A 24379-nucleotide genomic window follows, 5' to 3' on the forward strand; every position below is an offset into this window, starting at 1 on the left:
ACACTTCACACATCAGAGCCATTCTGGGCTCCATCATGTGCTGACTCTGCACATTTTTGTGTTGCGTCTGTCTCAAAGAGGCTTAATGCGAACCAGAGGACTCCAAGGCGAAGTTAACAAAAACACCCGTCCTCTTCCACACAAACCTGATATTCTCTGCTGTGTGAGGAGTGGAGGCATGAAAGCTCGCTGTGAGATGGGTGGTGAAAAGCTGCTAGCAAGAACGGACAGGTGATGAATTTGAACGTGAACTGATCCATCATTTTCAACGATTTTAAGGAGAGAAAAAAATAATCTGAAAATGTGGTTGTGCCTTTATATTCAGTCATAGTCAATATTAGTCAACACATTTAGCTTTTTCTGCAGGTCTTTTAGTAAGAGCTCCTGGGACAGTTTTAGTTTAACTCACCTGGATTTATGGACGATGAACAATGGGCTAAAACATCCATTTATTTTCAAGCCTTTTCTCTTTGAATGGGGGCACATCATGCAAAATCCACTTTTTAAGTCCTTAAATACTCTTAGTTGTGTACTTGGAGACTCTAGGACAGCAGACACTTTGAATGTAGTCTCTCCAGGAGCTGCGCAGATTTCTTTATGCTTTGATTGGATCGTATCCCTCAAGCTGTTCAGTTTTCTCTATGTTTTTATTGCTTTTTTATAATTAAGTCATATTATTTGCTGCGGAGCTTCTAAACCAGATCATGAAATCCACTATTTTACTTTTTACGCCCCCAACTTTGTATTTTAAGCTCAAGGGTGCTGAAACTACAAGTGGATAAGTGAAACTTTTCGGTTGTTGGGTGCATTATAACCCACATAATTCATTACACCCCCCCCCCCCCCAGCATACTACAAAAATGGCAGAAGGGGGAGGAGTGGAATGCTCTGCAACCTGTAGGGCGGCGGGGAGTGAAGTGCCTCCTTTAGATTTAAAGAGACAGTACCAAAACGAGCTGCTCTCAAACGCACCTCAGAGCAGATCTGTTCTTAGAGTTAAATTTATGAGAAATTTAGAAAAAGGCATTGCAGTTACAATCTATATAAACCACAAATTAATGATTTGACACCAGACATCAACAATAAACTTTCTCAAACTTTTTGTCTATTTTCTCACCTCTTTTTTTTGTTGTTTTTTTTCACATTTTGACTCCCATCTGCTAATCAGTTGAGCCTATTATGTAAATTGTTGTGGTGCTGAAATACCATCAGAACGCATTTAGATGCAAACTCGCTAAATCACACAACAACCTGTCAAGAAAAACCCGTTCTGTTGCAACGCTGCTTCAGAAATGTTGGCCAAAGGTGTCCAGTAACAAAATACAGATACTTTGTTGCCTTAAGTAGAAACTTTGGTTATCTTATACTGGAGTTATAATTTTTTAGCCAACTTTTTACTTCTACTCCCTACATTTTGAAAACAGTCTCATTCCTTCCATTTCATTCCAGCTTGTTTTGTTCCGGCTTGTCATTGTTCAAAAATAAAACAACAAAAAAAAACTATCCAGGCAAATTGCGCCATTCGGACAGAATGAATTTAACTGTAGCTGGAGGCGATCCTACAGCCAAATTGTTATATTGCCAGCCGGCAGAAAAACTTGATAAGAAGACAAAGAAAAGAAAAGAAAGAACAAAAACATAGCTGCTGTATGTAGCCTTACATGAAGATGTCCGTAGCAGAGTTTACACAACTTGAGCAAAATGTCAAGAAGCCAAGAGGAGCACACTTGTTCATCCCGGCCGTATATAGAGGACATTTCCAAGACGGTTGGGGTTAAATTTGACATTGGTCAATAACAGGAAGGCATAAATCAAGATTATTAGTTATTTTAGGATTTTTTTGATTACTCACTTGGATTATTCATTGATTTTAATACCACTGTCTATCTACTGTAAATAGAGAAACCATGTGAGGGTAATTGTTACTAAACCTGCCCTGAATGCACCCATTTTCTTGACTATTTATGTTACTTTACATCTGTTATCCTCATAGATCCCAGCAGCTAAGCTAGCATATTTACATTCCAATGAATGTTATTAATAACAACATGCCTCTGAAGTTTGGCTTCTTGCATCATTGCAAAACTTAAAGGCAACCAGTGATCAGATCTTCCGCTCCATGAAACACACGTCATGGCTCAGCAGTAAACATATATGGTTCTTTAATATATTTTAATTGTACTAAAGTGATTCATTTTCACTGGGCATATACGTATGGGATTGAAGCGGGCATCTTAGTGAATCCCAAATCTTTCTCTCTCTCTCTCTCTCTCTCTTGCTCTCTCTCTCTCTCTCTCTCTCTCTCTCTCTCTCTCTCTATATATATATATATATATATATATATATATATATATATATATATATATATATATATATATATATATATATATATATATATACTGTATATATATATTTATATATACTGTATATATATATATGTATATGAGTGTATAGGCCCCTGTGGTGTGGCCTAAGCGTTTATCCTTAACTGTGTTCTTTTTCTTACATTGCTTTAACTTTTAAACAGTAAGCAGTTTTTAAACCCTACCTTTTCCTGAGTAAAAAGCCTGAGTTTATACTTCTATTTCCAGAAAAGTGTTTTCAAACCCTACTTCGGAGTGATAAATGTGAATACTTTTGACACCTCTGAGGTTGGGCTGTGGATCAATTTGCTCCATTTTGCTGAGTGGTACGCCGATTATTTACCTGAGCGTTGCCATTTTGTCCCGTTCTTCTCTAATTTTGCACCCATATACAACCACTGACTCACTGACAGTGAAGGAAAAACATTCATATCAGTTCAGTTCAGTCTCTTGGGAGTTAAGTATTTATGGGTGCCTATGTGGCACATATATTGTTATTTTGATACGTTACAGGGATGAAAAATTGTTGAAAAAATCTCAATACGTAATTGAATTTTGAACAGTGAGTCTAAAACATTCCCCTAGCAGGTCCGAATTAAAGGGTTTCTGGTGCGGAAGGTCCTGTGGTTGATTGCTCCGGTTTAAACTTTGTCAGGCACGAAACAACTAAAACCCACAAAGGCTAAAATGGTTACATTCTGAGGAAAAAGCACCAGCGTCCTTCCAGGTTTAAACTAAGTGGAATAAATCAGCTTGTCTCTGAAAAAAAACAAAAAAAAACACATATCCCTGCATCACAATAAAAGGTGAATTTCGTCGTTTGCTGCAAAGAAGCCGCTCGTTTCCTCACAATCAGTGTCTTTTACAGAAGTTCTCACCCAGGGTTAAATGTGACAACAAATCTGGGTCTGTGCATTGACTGGAGCTGTTGAGGTCTGAGGTGGGGAAGAAGCTGAGCAGGTTAAACCAGACTAACTGTAGCAATACTGTATGTCCTCTCACTCTAAATGTCTAGATGGTGAAATCTGATTTGAAGTAACGTGGTCGATTTGATTTGAAACCCCCTGGAACACCGGTGTGCACTAACACCTTTAGTCGGTTTGGAACAATAACCGGCATTTTTTTTTTTTTTTGAGACTGGAAATGAAACTAAAGTGCAGCGTGAGAAAAACAATGCAACAACAGGAAGAACAAGGAAGCTCCAAACACACAAAGTGAAGCCAAATGCCGTTAAAAACAATAAATGATTTGGCAGCATGCCTACAAAAAAAAAGCACAGCTCAGGCATCTGCAACTTTTGACTATAAAGATGGATTAAAGCTGAATATAAACCGTGTCGTTCATCATAACCCTGCTCTGAGTTAACAGCTGAGATCCAGAAGATGAGATAAGAAAACATCCTGAGCAGAGTTAAATATTTAAAAAAAAAAGCAGATTTACTCACCTCCATCAGAGACGGCAGCGGACTGTAAACAGAAAAACAGAGACATGGGTTAGGATCGTGCCTCGGCGCAGAGCTCACACACAGATACCCAGACTCCCACAGTCTTGTGCGGGCTGCCTGGACATGCACTTTCAGCCACATGGAGCCTTGTTGTAGGCCGGGCCCCGTCATCGCGCACGCTTCTACTCCATAACAGGTCGGTTGCCCATTCACAATGTATTCAGGGTGGGCGGAGTCGTCTGCAAACAGGCTGCGCTTGCTCTGCTGGGAAACCTCCTCGCTCCGGAGGTGGGGCTTACCCCTCTGTTTTGGTTCAAAAGAGGTGAAGAAGGGGACATGCCCTCAGATTTTTACAGAGAAGTGAGATAAACACCAAAGCCACAGCTGGGGACGTTTGTATGAAACGGTGCAGGTTTCGTTTAGGCGATGACTCATGAATGAAAAACCGACGACACCGCTGGCAGATAGCGGTGGGCGGTTTCACCATGTTTGACTGGGAAGGATAAGAACTTGTTGACAATCTGCAAAAGGCAGAGAGGTCGTCCATATCAGTGGCTCCCAAAGATGGGAAGGGGGGGTTCCTCTGTCTCTGTTATCATGTGTATCAGAAGCTGAATGATATGTTTGTTCTACGTTGTTGCAAAGACTCAATTTCCCTACGTTACCTTCAGCTTCATGAAGTAGCTTTCATGCCGTAAGGTGTTGTTTTAATGATCGTCATGGTTACATGTGCTATCGATATTTAGATTGCAGGTTGAAATTAAATTGTCTTTAAAGCTCTAACAGGTTTCCCTTATTTTATTGTCTCAAATCCCAGCAGAAAGCAGTGAAAGCACAATTTTGGACTCAATAACAGTGCAACCACTTTATGAACATGGTTTTGATTTAGTAGAAGAAGAAATCGTTGTTTCCATTGCAATTGTATATTCTTCTGCATAGCTGTGGGCAGCTATCATAGCACCTGTGGAGCAATCTGGGGTTAAGGGTCTTGCTCAGGGACCCACAGTGGCAGTCTGTGGGGATTGAACCGGGTACCTGCGACCTTCTCAGAGCACAAGCGCACTGCTCTAACCACTAGGTCACCACTCCGTATACAAATATTATACAGAAACAACACAAGTCATCCACTGCCTCCAGCAGCTATTAGCGGCCCACAGGCTAACGATACAAGTAGGCTAACATTCAGCCATGTGTATGCACTCTGCAGATTGGTCTGGTTTGTCTGTTTAACTTCGTACCAGCTTGTCAGATTCATTGGACTACATGGGGTTCCTTATACTCATCAACTCTGAGTTAACAAAAGTTAGTTATCTATTCTATAGGAATCCCAAAGCAGATGAGTGGATTTCCTTAAAGTCTTCACAATAGGAGCCTTTCAATATATAGCTCTGGAAAGAATTAGGATACTGATTTTTATGTTTATATGGACGCCGTTTTATTTCATATACCCCAGAAAAAAAAATGTTTCCCCAATTTTCTACATAAAATACTGTCATTTAGAGAGCTTATGTGCAAAAAAAGACAAAAAATCAATAAATGAATGCATAATCATCTTCAAAGAACGCAACAGCAACGTTTGAGCTTGGGAAGAGTTCAGAAGTTAGGATTTGGTGGAATAATCCTGATCCTCAGCCAGTTTTCCTGCATCACCCGGCCTTCTCACTGCTGTCGGACTCAGCTAATCTGTTCTTCTTTAAGCGTTTAGTGTCGGATTCAACGCCCACTGGAATGTGATGACTGCCGTACAGAGGCTGATACGAGAAACAAAATGTGCAGTGGTTTCTTAATTTTTTCCAGAGCTGCATAACTTCACTCTGAACTTTTTCTAAAGCTAATCAAAACAGCTTACAAAATCTTCTCTGCTCGACAAAAACCCAACAGTCTCAATGCCGTGATTATTGTGCGCTCGGGCTGCAGAGAGACCGTGATAAAGAACACATTTGGTGTGTGTTGGTAGTAGAGTGAATAATAACAACTTTCATGCTAAAGTTAAATATAACCACGATAAATCCTAAAGAAATTTTAATTATTACATTACCCTACTACACAGCATGAGCAAGTGCAAGAGTATTATTGGCCCTGTTTTAAGTTTTAAATTAAAATAACATAGTGTAAAACAGTTTGAGTTAAAGTGCTTCAAGTCTTAACTATGTCGGTGTGTTCTTATCAAATGGTAATCATGCTTGACACAAGTTGTCAAAATGGGGAAATTCTGTTCAGAGACGATCTCTGGTCTGGTGAAAGGATGGAGACGAGGTAGTGAGGCTGCCAACGATTGTCTGTGTAGGGTTTTTGTCAGAAGTAAAGCGTTATTCTTGGCTAAAATCTCCCAAAGCCCAGCGGGAGAACACGTAATGCTCTGGTGAAGCCACAATTGAGTTTGTGGGCCATCATTTCCAGATGACATAACCACTGGGAAACGTGGCAGCATCATTTTTCCCGGGTTACCTTTCTCAGACAAAACTCTGCAGTTTTTTTCCCCCTGATATAATTATCAGTTTGAATTACCAGTAAGCACTCACCCAATACAATATAAATAATGACGAATTATCATATAGTGAATGGAAACTGATGGCCTCCTACCAAAGAAGGAATGCTATAACCTCAATGTTTGTATTTAAGGGTGTAATTTCCCCTTTTTAAAATATCTTTATATTTATTATATTTGATGTTTAGAATTTAAGAGTCATGTTGTCATATATGGAAAATGTGATATGACTTAAATGTAAAAAAAAAAAAAAAAGTGTGTTGTGATTGTGCCATTTCGCCCACCCACAGCACAAAATAAATAAAAAAAGATAATAAAATAAAGCCCAGAGTTTCCTACCCATGCATAGCAGGGATTTGTATCCCAGACTTGCTCAGCCGCGATAACATCGCTCAACGCAGACATCAGTAAATGAAGCTGACTGTGGAACAATCAAACCTCTGTGACTCAGACAAAGTCACGGGAGACGTGGATAAGAAAGACAGAAAACGACAGACGCCAGCAAGACAAGACAGGAGGGCTGAGCAGCAGCCTGAGACAGCCGTGTCTGCCGCTGAGATTATGGGGGGGAGGAGGAGGAAGAAAAGCAGATGTAAATAGCAGAAAATAGCAAACTAATATCAGCTGCGGGGATGAAAGCAATCTAGCCATCAAGAAATTGACTAGTAATGATTTCATTACTCTGCACAGACATGTGGGAGTCTAAAGGGTGTTTTCACAGCTAGACATAACTTCATTTCTGGGTAACTGGGTTTTTTTTCCCCTTTTATTTCCTATCTTGAATAATAAATACACTGAACTCAAATCTCAGGGTATTTTTACAATGTAGAAAAACCAAAGCAAAATGCAGACAACTGGGACGAAAAATGTACCGTAGCTAGTAAAAGTAGTCACCCCGTTGGATTTTTAACTATTTAGTTACGATCCAACCTGTGCTTTAGTATTTGTTTTTACTTATTTTATGTTAAGCATCTACACAAAACAGTCTAGGATGTTTAGGTGAAACGAGAAGAGGGGGTGAACAGTTATGCACGCTGACGTTTTCTGTTGTTCTGTCCTATATTAGCTTCACAATAAAACAAAGGAATATGTCTTTAAAGTCGTAGGCCCATTTTGTGAATTAAATGGTGCAAACTCCCAAGCAATCCGTTTTAATTCCAGGTTGTGAGGAAAGAAAACAAGAAAAATAATGTCCCTCACTGCAAAAACTGAGTTAAAAATAAGTATACATTTCTTGAAATTAGTGTATTTGTCCTTAATTTCAGCAAGTAAATAAGATGATATGCCAATGGAATGAGTATTTTTACACCTAAAATAAGATAATTAGGTAAACTACACTTGACATAAGATGACGGAGATGAGTTGCTCCTATTTGAAGTGCAAAAATCTTATTCCATTGGCAGATCATGTAAACTTGCTGTTCAAATCAAGGACTAATACACAAATTTCAAGAAAACTTTACTTATTTTTAGTCATGTCTTTGCAGTGCTCTGGGATTATTAAAGTATTTCTGATTCTGATTCTAAAAAATGCCAAGTGAGGGGTGGAAACGTTTGCAGGGTACTGTAAGCAAGTGGTCCTCACCACCCCACAGCCAATTTACTGATACAACCAGGTGGAAATCTAAATTTACATTCAACATGGAGGGTTGAACCAGAGGGGTTTCTAGTGAAAACGGTGCACATGGTGGAGGAAACTAAATGACGTCAAACTGAAACTAAACAGCGAGATAAAAACAATAACTTCCAGTAGCTGAAGTCAGCTGGTACCGACAGCTGCACTGTAGCCTCCACACTCACGTGGAAAGAGGAAGCAAAAAACTGCCCTGGTCTGATGCAAAGTCCAAAACTTACCCTGAAAACCTGACCTTACCGATGAGAAACGACGACAATTTAAAACTTAGCAAACCGCGTTTAATTCAGGTCAGTTTATTTGTATAGCGCCAATTCACGACACACGTCCTCTCAGGCCACTTTACAAAACCAATTCGGACAGATTGGTGAGGCAGTCGATTTAAATCGACAACCAGATGTCTGGTCGTGCCCAAACTTGTGCTAAAGATATGATCGCTGAGAAACAAAGAGGATCCTGAACTGTGGTGAGCCCATATTGTGTCTGTGACAAAACAAAACAATGACAAGCAACCAACATCCTCTTTCACCCACAGAGCTCTTTCAAAGATGACCCACTTTCTGACGCCGTCTCTGGCTATGCGTTAGTCGCCAACAGAGCCAGCCATGTCCTGTGTGTGTGAAATATCCTAGTGAATGGATTAGAATATCACCATCACGTTATGTTAATTTAAATCAGATAAAAAGTGAAATGTATACTATATAGATTTATTAAACACACTTACACAATAGCTGTGGTTGTGTGAGTTCTTCCTTCCACTTAACTTCCTACCCATGTGAGCAACCAGCTTCTTTAGCCGTATCCTTTCGTGACCTACCTTCCTTGTGGTGTCGGCGACCTTCATCGTGTTTGTGCAGGCCATGGCGTAACATTTCCTAACCAAAAATAATTTTATTGGTAGTACTGTAAGGTTGTAACTTTCTGATAAACTGAATTTTGTGGCTTTCATAAGCTGTAAGGCATACTCATCCAAATGAACAGAAATAAATCCTTGAACTGTATCGCCCTGTGTGGGTATTGAATCTATACGCAGGTTTTACTTTTTGGATTTAAATCACTGCAATAACTTCCTTTTTACTGATATTCTAATTCATAGAGATGTATCTGTGTTAGACAAGTAGTTAGTAGTCCAGTAGATGCTCGGCTGAAGGACGATGCTTCGCCTCGGTCCTGCATCAGATCTGTCTTCACCTGCTAGAAATTGATAAATAAACTGCAAGGAAGTCTGAGTCTTTGGATGCAAAGGGAATGTAGTCAGATGGGGCAAGAGTGCTGTATGAAACAGGCTAGTAGTAAAAGCATGACCCCTGATGATTGTATTTTTTTTAAATCACTCTAAATTAATATACATTTTCACTGCTTTTCAGATTCTCTGCCTGGAATAACTCAGACCAAAGCAAATCTCATCATATCGGACCTCGCTGTGCATCTTATGTGCCGGCTTGACTCGTCCAGATTTGACGTCTGAGTGTCCGTGGAAGACACTCAGAGGCTGGCGGCAGCAGGTGAGGGAGATCCCACGTGTCTGAACAGGAAATCATTGTGGCTGAACAAGCAAAGAGGAAGGGCTTTTAATGACAGCGCCAGACGCTTGTTAAACGCTGCTTTCGCTGCTCCAACCCCACATTTCTCACATCGCCAAGTTTCGGCCTCTGTTCATCATTTAGTATGTTCGTTGGGAGATCTCTGTGGGCTAAATTACTGAATCACGTGTCTGACATCTGGTAAAGATATGGAGGTTTTGGTTTTTTTTGTACGTAGGGTCTGTTTATATGTGCATTTAGCCTCTACCCGTATTCCCTTTTCACTCTGATCACTTCCAGACGGACTGTGTGCTGGAAACGTCTGGCCCCAGGTTGAGGCCTTGACTCTCCTCTTTTCTGCTTTCCTTACCCAATTCCCCTCCAAATATATTTCCCCTCTCTCCTTCCTTTCATCTCTTGGATAATCTCCCTTTCTCTACCGTCCTCCGTCTCTCATTACCATAGCTTCCTTCAGACCGCTCCTGTGTTTCCTCAGTCATTCCAGCGGTGTTTCCCTCCTCTCTTGGCAGGTCCGTGTCATTCCTGACAACCCAGAGAGAATAACTGGGGTTTTCCAGACATTCCCTCTTCACATTCCTCTTCTCGACACCCACATACAGGGCGAGCCGTATAGATGTGTTACGACACCAATGAAAAAGACGTGTTCCTTTTCTAGCTCGTCTGTGATTGAATAATTTCCCTGTGGGATTATTAAAGTATTTCTGATTCTGATTCTGGAAAAACAAATGAATACATAACAGCGGACATGAGCGATTCTGTAAAGTCTAGATAAGTACTTGAAGTGAAGATCTGTTACAGTCTTTAAAGCCAAATTATTGATTCCTCCCAGATGCCCGTTGGCGATTGTTTGCTTGTCATATGCTAAATGAGTTCTCAGTAGTCTGATAAAACAACAACAACAACAAAAAAAGACAGAGCTTGTTTTGACTGAGGTTATAAATTTACAAAAAAGTCTTTGTTTATGGGATTAAAGTTTTCCTGGTACGAAATCGGGCCGTGCCTGGAAACCAATTTTGTGGATTTAGGTTTGGGTGAAGTGACAGACGTCTTCACAGAATGTGACGACTCAGCAGTCCCTCGGCGGGGAGATTCAACTTGCTCCAGAAGCAAAGTGATATCAGACGAGGTTAACTAGAGTAAATGCAAAATGCAATTTACGCATCAAGATTTCATTCAGGGGAGAAGAAAGAAACAATCCTAACAAAGATGGTGCTATATGACAAAGTAATTGCCCCCTAATCTTAATAACTGGTTGTGCGCCTCTTGGTGGAGGAAGCTGCCATTAACCGGTCGTGAAGGCTAGTAATTAGTCTTTTGTGCCACATGAAGGAATTTTGGGCCTTATTTTAATTTGGTCACACTGCAAGAAAGCAAATGAAATCAGCCAAGATATCCAAAAAAGAATTGGGGGCAAGTCTGGTTCGTCCTCAGTTCAGTTTACAATTTCCAGATGTCTGAAGGTGCTACATGCGTATCCCGGTATATACAACACAGGAAAATGTCCGGTCATCATATCGTTCAGGAGGGAGATGGGATCTAGGTCGCACGGATAAACATGTTCTGTTAAGTGATGTTGTGAATCAACCTAGAAACAAAAGTAAAACCCCTGGTGAAGATGGTGGCTGATAAAAATAAGAGAGGCTTATTATACACAGGGAAACCAGTACTGAGCTGACATTGGCTGAAACGCCACTCAGAGAGGAAGAAGCCATGAAACCACTCTTTTTCAGCCAAAAAGCAAAACAAGAGTCCCAAAGCCGGCTGGATTAAATTGATATATTTCTGTATATGAATTTGAGATGAGGCATTATAAAATAAATAAATACACTGAAGTGAACTAAATTACATAAACTATTAGAACTGGAAACACCAGAACGCTTACGAATAACATTTGTCAGTAGTGGTTTTGTCACAATATATTTTTTCTTATGACCTGAATCAAATAATATTACACATAGAAATACAGATATTAGTTGATCTTATGTTTTTAAATTAGATTGTTGATTTTTTGTTTTTTTGCATATGAATCATCTACAACATCGGAGAGTCCCTAACTATAAGAATAATATATAGAACTAACTTTAGATTAGATTAGCTTGTTGTTGTTTTTTCATTAATATAAATTGTGTGTAACTCTGTCTGTGTCTTTTCCACTGTAGTGCTCAAGTTTCCCCTTTGTGGGACAATAAAGGAATTTCTTATCTTATAAAAATGCTAAAAAAAACAATTAGAGAGGAACGGAGAAAAGGCCCTACAGAGTGTACGATATGAACGATATTCAAACAGACGAAAATGTGAAGGCTTGACATTTTTACAAGCTTAGGTCTTCTCGTACATTCAATACAGCTGTTTGATATTTATAGATACCAAGGTCAACAAGCAAGCACATTTTAATTATCTTTACACTGATGCAGCTTACCTCTTGCCATATTTGTTTTCTCACTTCACAAGCAGCATATTATTTTCAGTACATTTCTGTGCCCTAAATTGTTTCTCAGATATAACTATAAGAGACTTTTTATTAACAACCAGTAAGCTGGAGTCATAACTGAGATGAAATCAGGAAATCTACAGTTTATAGCAACGGTTTTAAAGCTTGATTATAAATTTGCTTTTGTCAGACCAGAATATCAACAGGAAACATAAAAGTAGCCTCTAATCTTATAAGATGCCTTTCATGTAACTACAGTGGCCTGTTTAAAAAGAGAGTAGTTAGGTCGTGAACTGTTATCTGAAACGATGACAATCAGGCAAAGTTATTTTCATAAAGTCTTTTGCATCGAATGCTGTTAATGTGGTTTAGATAGTTGTACAGTGAACAAATAGACTAAAACTCACAGGAAACACTCTGGTCGTGATCAAAAACAAATTCTTAGCGATTTTCGGTTCAAAATTAATATTCATATGCAGCAATGTAAACACATATTGTTTTCTTCTTCACACACACACACAGTGCAGGTCTCAGATGGGAGGAGTGATGAATCTTTCTTGCAGTGATAAATTACTGTTTCCAAAACGCTACAACATTTCGACATACTGTTTCCACAGCTTATAGTCTTCTTAATGAGAGTAAAGGAAACCCACAGAGTAACGCAACCACACGTTACGCCAAACTGCTGGTTTAGCTGGTTGAAATACGGTTTCCACACAGATATATTTGGCTATTTGGAAATATTTACAGTTGCGTAAAACACGGACGGTCATGGCGGGAAAACCAACGGAGAGTCACCCGTCTCTCCAGTTGACATAAACCTGTTTTAAAACTGCACTCGACAAGTTATGAGTGGTACTTAAGAGAAGCAGCCGACTGCAGGTCTGTGGGCCGAGACATATCTAGGCTCTTATGGAGTTAAACCAGTGACAGCAGGTAGATGATGAGTACCGGAAAAATGGAAAGCCCATGGAGGGGCCTTCAATTTAGCCCCGCCACCGACGGTGAAACGGTGCCAGCTTGTAGCGACATCGTAGCTGAAGGAGCTCTGCAGTGACACTGAAAACATCTCTCATGGAAGAAAGAGCTGCAGCATAAAATGAGAATAATATCATCATAAGTTTTTACTTTCTAAACTTTTTTGACTTTTCCATGCCAAATCTCTTTTTCGATGTCATCGCAAGTGATTTTTCAATGTTTCATTTCCCAATGTTTGATTTTACAATGCCAAATGTCTTTTTAAAGTCGCTGCAAGATGTCACCGTTTTAGCTCCATAGGCTCTTAGCTGCTGTAGTTTGTGTGGCCTGAGAGGATAAATCCTGTTTCTCTTTCCTGAAGGTCATATCTGGTCCTTTTGTTTCCAGCTGTCCGATCATAAAAAGACACCTTGTAGCCACGAGGCGGGCCTGTTTAGGTCACACTACAAAAAGAGAACTAAAAATAAGTGATATTTTCTTGAAATGTATGTATTTGTCCTTGATTTGAGCAGGTAAATAAGATGATCTGCCAATGGAATGAGAATTTTGACCCCTAAAATAACAGGGTTCCTACAGCATAAGGCAAGTTAAATTCAAGACTTTTTAATGCCACTTGAAATAAAAAGTTAAGACCAACTTCACGATAAACAAGATAAACCTGGTTGCGACAACTTCACCGAAATGTTCCATATAGAAAGAAAGCTAAAAAACACACAAATTACAGATATATTTTTAAGAACTACTGAACCGAATTCACAAACTTTGTTTTGTTCCCTACTAAAATAAACTATAAATCAGTGCCAACTCTTTCTCACAGCTATGGTCCGGCTGCAAGAGTTTTTATTGGAGGGAACCAATAATGGTTACATTGAGCTGTTCAGTAAATATAAAGAAAAATATAATTGTGTCAATTATTTTACTGTTTGGTAAGGATTACAAAAATAAAATCCTATTTATGACCTGGTAACAATTTTACGACTGATTTAAGACATTTTAATGCCAATTAAGGCCTTAGTTTTATATTACAGAATTCAATGCCTTTTAAGACTTTTTAAGGATCCGCAGGAACCCTGAATAAGATAATTAGTTAAATTACACTTGAAATAAGATGACGGAGATGAGTTGTTCCTATATTAGGTGCAAAAATCTTATTCCACTGGCAGATAATCTTATTTACCTGCTCAAATCAAGGAAAAAAACACACTGATTTTAAGAAAATCTTGCTTATTTTAGGTCAGTTTTTGCAGTGCAGCTTTGGTGTCCCTGTGCATGCAGCTCCTTCATCGGCTGTGACCGCTGAGGAACGGACGGCTCGGGTCATCCGTTACGCCGCTTTGCCTCCAGACCGAACACAGAGTACAACCAGCAACCATTAATCTGACGGCTATCATAATCTGAGCTGTTTAAAGCCGTCGTTAAACAAACCTCGGGTCCCCAGGACTCGCCTCGTTTCGCTGGATGATGGAAAGTGACAGCGTGTTGTATGGGATGAGACAAGTGAGGCAGCGCTAACACTTCACACACAGAGGGAGCAGAAATGTCTATTAGTGGTGGAGACCGTGAGGGGATAACACAACATTTGCACTCCCGCGCAAACAAAGACGACACTGTTCGCACCACAGGAACTTATTCCTGGCTCCGACGCTTTTCTGATCTGCCCCCTTCGGTGAGGCGCGAGATTTTCCTTCGAACAGACCAGCGCCAGTGAAAGATGACTGAAACGTGGGGGAGCGTCAACGCCGCCTGAAAGTCTGTAAACGGTGGCATCACGGCGAGGAAGGCCACGCCCCCACACCCTGACAAACAGCTCACACACGCGCGTCGTCCCTAAAAGGTAACGCGCTGGTTCCCACACACACACCCGGTGCCAAGCAGAGGAGGAAGCCGGCGGACCAACGGTCTGAGCGAGTGCGTGCCTGCGTGTTTACTTTTGAATATGAGGTGGAATAGTGGCTCCCATTGAGAGGGCTGGAGTCGTCCTGCCAGGACTGGCAACGGCGGAGCCCCTCAGCTTCAGCACGGCTCAGCGCCGACAGAACGAGGCGGAAAGGACGATTCGATTCTGATAATGAGAAGTGAGTCAAACGAGGTCGCACAGGTGTCAGGACAGGAAACGTTGGCGGACGGGAAGGCCAGCAGAAACGTCGATAGTTCCTAAACGGTGACGTTCGCCGTCAAAAAGGCTCGGGTAAACCCAGAAACCCCCCGCGGCGCGCACAGGAATCGATACCCAACCTCATTGATGGGGAGGAATTCAGATAATGGTTTCCCCCCCTCACACACACACACACACACACACACACACACACACATACACACACAGCAGAGCCCCACAGGAGATGCAGCTCAGAGTTCGAGCCGGTGAGAAATGCCTGTTATGCTCGGGCCGCTGCCCTGAAACACAGACAGAGCAGCAAAACAAGACGTGAGCACAAAGCGAATCCGATCGAGCACATCTGCCTGAGCAGATCACAGCTGCCGGACGACGTCCTGGACGGCGGGACATTTATTAGGAATGACTCGCTCAGCCCACCGTGCCATTGTCTCAAAGTGGTTTTCTCCTCATGGTTAAACACAGACACACCGGAGGAGCCTTTGCAGGGAGGGGAAAAAAAAAAAAAAGGAGCTCCCACTGTCTTTTCCTCCTATTTGTCTCGGGCATCAGTTTCTCTGGTGCAGAAAACATCTGGCTTTGAGAGAAAAGAAAAAAAAGTGCCTCTTTTTCTCCATCTCAATTTACTTTTGAAAACCCGCGCACTACCAGCGCATCCATTTTCTCCAGAAAACAACAGATAAACCCCCGTTTATTTCTTTCCCATGATGTCCTTACTCTTTGTAGTTTTGTTGTTTTCTTTTGGTCTGACCCAATCCCCCTTTCCCCCCCCCCTCTCCTCAAGATGAAATCAGTGAAATCCTCTTTCTCCGCATGCACTTTGCAGCAGGTAATGGTGGCTCCATTTGTCCCTTGTCTTTATCACTTAGAGTCAGCAGAGTGACACCGGTATGCAGGGAGCCACGGTTCTTTAGTTTCTCATTAACTTTACAGAAGTCACATTAAACTTCTCCATAGCAAAGAAGCACACAGTTAAGATTTCTGGGATTTCTATCCTACCTGAAGCGACGGCGACAAAGAAAACAGGATGACAAGCGGCAGCGCTTTGTCGCGCTGGGTGTCTGCGTGTGCAGTACTCACTGTATTGAAGTTCCAGACGCGCTTGAAGGAGAGCCTCTTCCTCAGGCTCATCCTGCTCTCCTCTCAGCGAGGAGGAAACGCACCGACCGCTCGCTTTACATGTCTGAGCCACACGTGCGCCGACGGAGCATCTACCGGGGGGGGGAATCTACAACAGGAAACCCGTGCAGACAGCTGGCATGGATGGAGCCATACCTCGGTCCCCACGGACCGGCTCAGCGAATCAAGTGGAGTTGTCTGAAGCAAACGGGCTGCGGCTCGCTGATGATGTTTAATTTCTCTAGTGAGATTGTTTCTCTCTCACACACACACACTACTCCATGCACCGAGCTGAGCGACTGACTAGGAAGTTCCATTCTCCAGCAGGCGCACACACACACACACACACACACACACACACACACACACATGAACGGCTCAGTTTCCATAGTGAAACGCCCCCATCAGGCAGGAGAAGGGGAGGGAACAAAGGTCAGCCTGCCAATCACACGGCAGCCTGCTCTTTTCCTCTCCACCCTTCTCCTCTTCCTCACACTTCAAATCGCAGTTAGATGTGTTCAGGTAAGATCGTGAGTTTTGTTTATTTTTTATTTTTTTACTGAAATTACAAAAAAATTATAACATTTATATAAAATTAAGAAACGGTTAAAATGTCACGAAAGACAAGAGGATTATGAAAAAAGAAAAGCAGTCTAAAGTGACATAAAAAGGAAACTCTGCAGTTTCTCTGCTGCCATCGAGCCAAAGAGCTCTTAATGTTGTGTGTAGGGAACTTTTATCAAAGCTAGTTAAAAACATAAAAACATACATGCATATGCCTAATGAATAACCTTTCTGTGTTTGGCCTTGTTTTGCTCACATCACATGGTAAGAGCAGAGAAACACACACCAGCCCTTTCAATGCACAGTAAAAAAGTTGATGCTGGCTACTTTGTGTTTTTCTTCATCTGATCTGTATCTCCGCTTTTGCAAAAACTAATTGAAAAATAGCAATGTTCAGATCAATAAAAAAATATTAAGTCCAATATTAGCATTCTTTAATTTAGTCTTTGTGAAAGCCTTTTTTATAAGGTTTTAAAAGCTTTTTAAACACTTCACAGAGAGGCATTTTTATCTTCAGCTCTAGAACAAGTAGGAGTTATTTTTGAAAATAAAAAAACATCAGGACATGATGAGACAAGAGGACGGAAATGAAATCAGGGGGTTTCGTTAAAGGTCAGCCGAAGCGAACAAAGGCCTTCACAGGACACCGCGGCACACTTCAGCACATACATACACGCAAAGCCTGCGTTGGTGCATATGGCCTCCAGCCCACACCCAGACAAATTTCTGGTAACAGTAATTTGAAATTTGAAACGTAATTTTTTTTTTTTATCATAAACACAAATGTCAATCTCTTTTCTTTGGATTATTTTGAGAAAGACAAGCACAGCAGTGCAAAACTGGAAGAAGAGCGTACATGCTTTTGAAAAGGATTTACCGATAAAAATTTAAAAAGCGTGGCCTGCATTTGGATTCAGCCTCCATGCTGTTATATCTCTAAATTCAGTCTAGTTAGACCGACTGCCAGCCAGGGAGAGCATTGATCAGAGAAGCAGCCAAGAGGCTGGTCTGCAGACACCCAGAGCGCACGTCAGAGAATCTGACAACCACGGCTCTCTAAGTTGCTTTCGGAGGCGGGACAGAGAACTAAACACGGTATTCCTACCATGAAACATGGAGGTGGCAGCATCATGCTGCGGCGGTGCTTTTCTTCAGCAAGGACAGGAAGTTGACGGATGAAACAACTCTTGGAGGGTGTGAAAAGTCGCTTCGTCCATCATCTTCCTGTCCTTGCTGAGGAGAAGCGACTGAACTCATTTACAAAGACGAGCGGAGAAACACTTCAGACACACAGTATGCATCCCAACAGGTCTGGAGCTGTAGTTTCAGGGCAGGCCAGTTCCACACATTATTGACTCAGGGTGGCTGGATACAAATGAATGCTACACTTCTCAGACTTTTATGTTTTGAAAATGAAAACAAACATGTTTCATTTGTGGGTCTATCACATAAAATTCCACATGAAAGTTAGTGGTTTTGTATTTCAGAGCTCAGATCCAGAGCAATGACTCGGAAACTTTAGGGGACTGAACAACAAGAAACCCTTAAGTAAAATTTATTCTATGAATCTAAGTCATTTTAATGACAAACGGCGGAAAAATCCGGATATTTTCTGTCTTCTTTGGACCTTCCGAACGCTGTGCCACGTTGTTGCTAAACTTAATGCTGGCCTTCCACGTCCCGGTATCATAGCAACATCAGGGATGGCTCCAGCACTCGGCACCCCTCCGACAACCAATATGCACACACATACAAATAGTGAGGAGAAAGCAGCTGCCAAAGCACTAATTAGCAGGGGCTGCCGTCTTAAAGGGAAAGTCCAGCGGAGCTTTAATACGCGGTAGCTGGGAGCTCGCTCAGCTTTGCCCGCACCACCAAAAGCCCCAGAGAAGCTGGGACAGCCGCAGCCTTTCAGGAGACCGGTCGCTCTTTAAACAGCGTTACAGGAGAGCTGTGATGCACACTGGAATTACATGGGTTTAAGCTAACCCTAAAAACGCCTCTGTCATTGCAGTGAGATTTAAGAAACGGTTAAAATGTCACAAAGAGGATTATGAAGACGGTCGGCCTACAGCGTTCTGATGACTCAAGGAGAAAAGCGGTCTGAAGTGAAATAAAAAGGAAACTCTGCAGTTTATCTGCTGCCATCGAGCCAAAGAGCTCCTAATGTTGTGTGTAGGGAACTTTTATCAAAGCTAGTTAAAAACATAAAAACATACATGCATATGCCTAATGAATAACCTTTCTGTGTTTGGCCTTGTTTTGCTCGCATCACATGGTAAGAGCAGAGAAACACACACCAGCCCTTTGAATGCACAGTAAAAAGTTGATGCTGGTTACTTTGTTTTTCTTCATCTGATCTGTATTTGTAAAAAAAAAACTCTTTAAAAAAAGAGCAATGTTCAGATCAATACAAAAATAAAAATTAAGTCCAATATAAGCATTCTTTAATTTAGCCTTCGTGGAAGCCTTTTGTCAAGGTTTTAAAAGCTGTTTAAAATTCTTCAAAGAGGTATTTTTATCTTCAGCTCTAGAACAAGAAGCAGGAGTGTCGGCATTACATTAAAAAAATCTACACATTCCTAAATAACCTAAAATGACTCCTTTCTAAACTCCCAAACTAACACAATACATCAAAATCTTAGATCTCTAAACAGCTTATAACAAATAAACCAGCTTGTATTTTTTATTTTATGAGGACAAGGGGAAAACCTCATTTCTTGGGTTACAACAAAACCATTAATTATAAAAAAAACTGCTCTGCAACCTGTTGCGTGTATGTCTGCCTCACACGCAGTCAAACTGAACACTGCCCCCTGCTGGTGTTCACCGGTGAGACGTCAGATGGAGCAGACATGGGGGGTGAGACTGCTGTCCTCCAGGGCCGATGCTCACATGCTGTAACAGCCCTGGGTCACTAACAGGCCACCGTAGGACTGGATGGAGGTCATCCAAACATTTTATTCAGGTCTGTTGAAGCAGCGGCCCGTCTAAAAAGAATGGTGCTCGTGGATAGGATATAAAAAAAAAGAATAAAAGCTCATTTTAGATTGATAAACATGACGCCTGTGCTTTTTTTCTGGTGTGTTGTTATTCAATTTTAAAACTGTAATTAAAGTTGCATCCTCTTTCAGGATCGGAGCTGCTGAAGGATGTTATCGCAGATCCAGAATAACCAAAACGGTTAGGGAAAAAAAAAAAAAAAAAGATAAACAAGTGAATGACATTTACTGGTGTATCGAGTTAATACGTTAATTAGTCTAAGAGGTATTTGGGCTTTATTTTTATGCCCACAAGTCTCCAAAGTGGAATCAAACACAAAAGTGCTTTAACTATTTTTTCATTCATTTATGAACGCCTGCCAGTGTGAGCTGTGTCAAAACATATCAGCGTTAATTATAATGTACGTTCAATATAAAAAGTAAAACTAGCCTTGTTAAACAAAGCTAAAGGCTGCTTAATATCAATGTTGTCTGCACAGTGACAAATGTAATGCAATGTCTACAAAGAGCTAAACCTTTGAACCGCTTCACTTAAATAACGGGAGTTTAGCGACTAAACATGGCTACTGGTCTGCTTTATGTGAGTTTGTAACTGTGGTCCTGCGTAAGATGAATACAAAGTGTCCTTTTGGTCTCTTTATTGCCACAGAGACATTTCTATTAGATGCTGCATTCTCATAACATGATTTGCTTCCATGGCTCCACCAAAGCAGGAAATGCTAAATACATTGAAAAGATTTTAAACTGTAAAACAAGGGATTACTCTGTGAAGCAGAGATACACTCTATTTAACTCTGTAAATAGGAGCCTGGTTACCAGACGGCTGGCTTTATCTGTCTTGTTTTTCTGTGAATCTTAGTTTATTTTTAGACTTTGGATGAATTTCATTTGTTTGTCAAATTAGGTTCAAGTGCAGCTCCAACGCTGTTATTTGCATGTGATAATATCAGGTTTGTGCATTGCATGAATAGCAGCAGCAATATGGACGTCAGATGCAAAGCAGCAATGCTCTAATGCTCTTTGCAATGAAAAATCATCGTCATGAATCATCAAAGCCAGTAAATTATTATTTTGTTCTCATAGTTTTGGTTACCGTTGCCCTTGAGACCATTTACAGGGGTTCACAAGTCCAACACTGTGTTAAAGGTGTGAAAACCCTCGTTGCCACAAAGGTTGCAAAATTGATCGTGTGTTTTCTTCTCCTACATCTTTTTGCTTTCAGACCCACCGCACAACTTACACGTTTGCTTAGATAAAAACAGATCACGATTGCCAAGAAGATGGTGCAACAAATTGTAGATTTGGCTAAATATTTTAGATGCTGAACCCCATGCGTCAAGGAGGCTATGCATTTTCATAATTAAACACAGAAATTGCCCTAACACCATTAACACTAAGTCACGTGGGGACACCATAACCTGGGGTGTTTTACATTTATGGTAACCATAAATGGTTCGGGCCAGTCACGTTGCAGTATTGTGGCTCGAGGCTGTACACAGCCTAACCAGCATAAACGCGCAGCTCTGGCAAAGAAAACATTTCTCTGTTCTTACAGGGTATGTCTTGGCCTTTCCTGTACAGCTCTGCCTGTAGGGAATAAACTACTCACCGGACAATACTTGGCCAATAAGTCTACCCGATATTTAAAGCTTCAGAATCAGAAGACCCCCTTTTAAAACTCTGAATATATGTGACCCAAATCTAGAGCTTGAGTTTGAGAACAGCTTTCAGCTTTGATGCAAGACATTAAAAGCTGCACTGAGTAACATTTAGCAACTAGAAGGCGATAGATCCGTAACTTCTAGGTTTAGCGCCCCTAAAGGCCACCGGCAGCACTGCGCTGTTGCAAAATTAAACAGTCTCCCTCCATGTTGTGGAATCTGACACCAGACCACTTTGGACCAGTAGATTGAGAAGTCATGGAGTTACTTAAAAAGATAAGAGCACGGGGCGCACTGGTGGCGCAGCGGCTAGCGTGCCCCATGTACGGAGGCCTTAGTCCTCGACACAGTCTACCCGGGTTCGACTCCAACCCAAGGTCCTTTGCAGCATGTCTCACCCCCTCTCCAACCCCCTTCCTGTCAGGCCTACTATAATAAAAAGTGAGCCGCTAGATCCGTGAAAAATCTCCCAAAAAAAACTGTTTTGGTTGTTTGTTTTTTGCTATTTAGGCATTTCAAAATCAACCCGATAGATTTAGATATTTCTGAAACTCTATTCTTGTTGTTTCGATGTGGCATACAATGCAACAATAGATAGATTTTATTCCGTGGCCCAAAGGTAGATTTGACTCACATTCTGTTGCAGAATTTAAGCAAGCGCAATTGAAACGTTGCACCAATGACCCAGTAATGTCATTTAATCTAATGCTACGCAATGCAGACGCTCTGCCTCATCTATGGAGAATCACCTCTGCAGGCTGAATGATTAAAGGGGGTTCAACAGGAAAGCAACACGACCTACTTTCTGATTAATTCAGCTGACAATCATTTGACAGTTCGCGGGCCCTCATAGACTGTGTGTATATTGCTGTGAACTCTCATTCCCAGATGGTCAGGTGGTCGTCTGGAAAAGTCGCAAAAACAAGACGGCTATGTCACGAAAAAGGCAACTTACTCTGGCCATGATGGAGCAGCACACTGTAAGTGTTACATCCTTTATTCCACTACAGTCAGAGTAAAAATTATTGACAATTCATGTACTTTAAAAACATGACAGGACTTAGTGCACTTAATTTGTACACCTACACACCCATGTAAAACATGTTGACAGCTGCTTTAAAGTAATCAAAGTGCCCTTAACCAGTCTTTTTAGTATCTTGTCTATTAACAGTGTCCCATGTAGGTGTCATTCCTTAAGTATTTGTTTCTGTTAACCAAGCCATTCCTTAACAATGAAGAGGATCTTCTGCCTGCAGAAAAGTATTCAAAAGTATCCAATAATCATAAAATAATTATCTGCTTACCTGTGTAGGCATAGCAGTGGTAGTATAGGGGTAGTGTAAGCACAAGGAGCGGTGCGTTACGCAGCTCGAAGGAGGTCCGCAGCCGTGTGCCGTAGTGTGCGTCAAGCTAACAACAGCTAGCATGTGTGTTTTCCTCTCTACTATCACTACATACATGCTTGGTATAAGGGATTGCTGCAAAGTCAACCACACAATAACTGGACGTCCATCCAGGAGGAATGAATGCTGCAGGTCAACCACTCAATGCAATCTGATGGGTTTCCTTAGATAGAAAACTTTTCAACCAAGTGCCCTGACATTACACGAGTTGTGAATTGGCACTAGATAAATAAACTGAATTGAATCAGTGTGTCTAGTAAGGACACTATATAGAAGATCATAGAATTGATAAATTATTTTTAATATAATAACAATAGCATAGTCTTCCCTGAAAAATTAGCTATAGCAGTTAAACATTGAGTTCTGAGACTTTGTTTAACATAATTACCATCATTGCCGCAGTGGTGCCAAGGTACATTTGGGTGCTCGTAAAGTCTCGTCTGTTATAGTAGTAGTTGCTTGCAAACTGTAATTATTACTCTAGATAAGGGCAAGTGTGGACAGAAACTTTTTTTATTCTTGTAGCCATTTTCTGACTTGTAAAGATCGACACGCATCTGTCTTACTTTAATGGTGTGTTCTTTTGTCTTTCCCATTTACAAGAGAACATCCTGTTTATACCTCATGAAAGTCATAGGGTACTAATTGAAAGTTTCTCATCACTAATCAAATTAAACAAAATCAAAACACTTACTTTATAGGGATTGTGAAACAATAAGGGTGACACCGGTGTTTTAGTTGAACAGTTGTATTTGTTCTTCTTCTCTAATGGGATCTTTACGGCAAGTAAAATTGCTTGGGGTGGGGGGGGGGGGGTGAAACTGCTGTCCCTCAGGACCAATGATTACACGCTTGATTTGTTTTCCACTGTGAGATTTTGCTCCTGGAATGGAAGATCGTCCTACCTTTAAACATCTTTATTTGTTTGGGGCTCGGAAATAACACTGTGTCGAAGGACGGAGATGAAACAACCAACCTTGTGATTGATGAATTTCAACTGAGTCACAACTGCAACCCCCAAAAAAATTAAATGGAAAAATATTTTAAGTCACGGTGCCTCATGCCAAGTAGAAACACCACACCAATGGAGCTGAAATAGAAAGACTACTGTCGACAGAATGACAACATTTTTGCCCCAGAAATGTTTGAAATACTGACTCTAACTAGTAGGTATTCTCTGTAGAGGCGACAACACAGTCCAGCAGCTCCCTCACATGACCCTCTCTCGGTGTGCCGATGTGGTAGAACCCATCAATCTGACATTAGGTGAGGTTAAACACAGACACACTTGTGTTTATTTTTGAATTGGAGCAATGGCGAACATGACTTCTTGCTTCATGGGGTGTTTTACATACAGGAGCGACGCTGATCCTGTTCCATCATCTGATGTTCCCTCCCTAACACATTCTGCTCCCAGGGGATATCACGAGGAACAACGTGCATGCACTTCCTTAGAGTGAGAGTAAACAATCACACACGCGCGCACACACACGGGAATAAACTTGGGTGCAGTTCTTATCTTTGGGTGCCTGAATGTGTCTTTATACATATTTTAGGGTATGAATTAGCTTTTTATACCCGTGTGTGTGCGTGTGTGTGTGTGCTGGGTCAAAGGGCTGGGAGAATGCTCTTTTCTC

At 41.1% G+C, this 24379-nt stretch overlaps 1 protein-coding gene across 3 annotated transcripts in view; it reads right to left on the reverse strand.

Annotated features, from left to right (window-relative positions):
• Positions 1–24379, reverse strand: part of rgs12b (regulator of G protein signaling 12b) — a 72703-nt gene that overhangs the window by 19739 nt on the left and 28585 nt on the right. For all 3 annotated transcript variants that reach the window (XM_036137188.1, XM_036137189.1, XM_036137190.1), the window contains exon 6: positions 3808–3829. In XM_036137188.1, coding sequence (XP_035993081.1) covers positions 3808–3829 — 22 coding nt within the window. The remainder of the gene's footprint in view (positions 1–3807; positions 3830–24379) is intronic.

Source organism: Fundulus heteroclitus, chromosome 5, assembly GCF_011125445.2.
Source record: "Fundulus heteroclitus isolate FHET01 chromosome 5, MU-UCD_Fhet_4.1, whole genome shotgun sequence".
Taxonomy (NCBI): Eukaryota; Metazoa; Chordata; class Actinopteri; order Cyprinodontiformes; family Fundulidae; genus Fundulus; species Fundulus heteroclitus.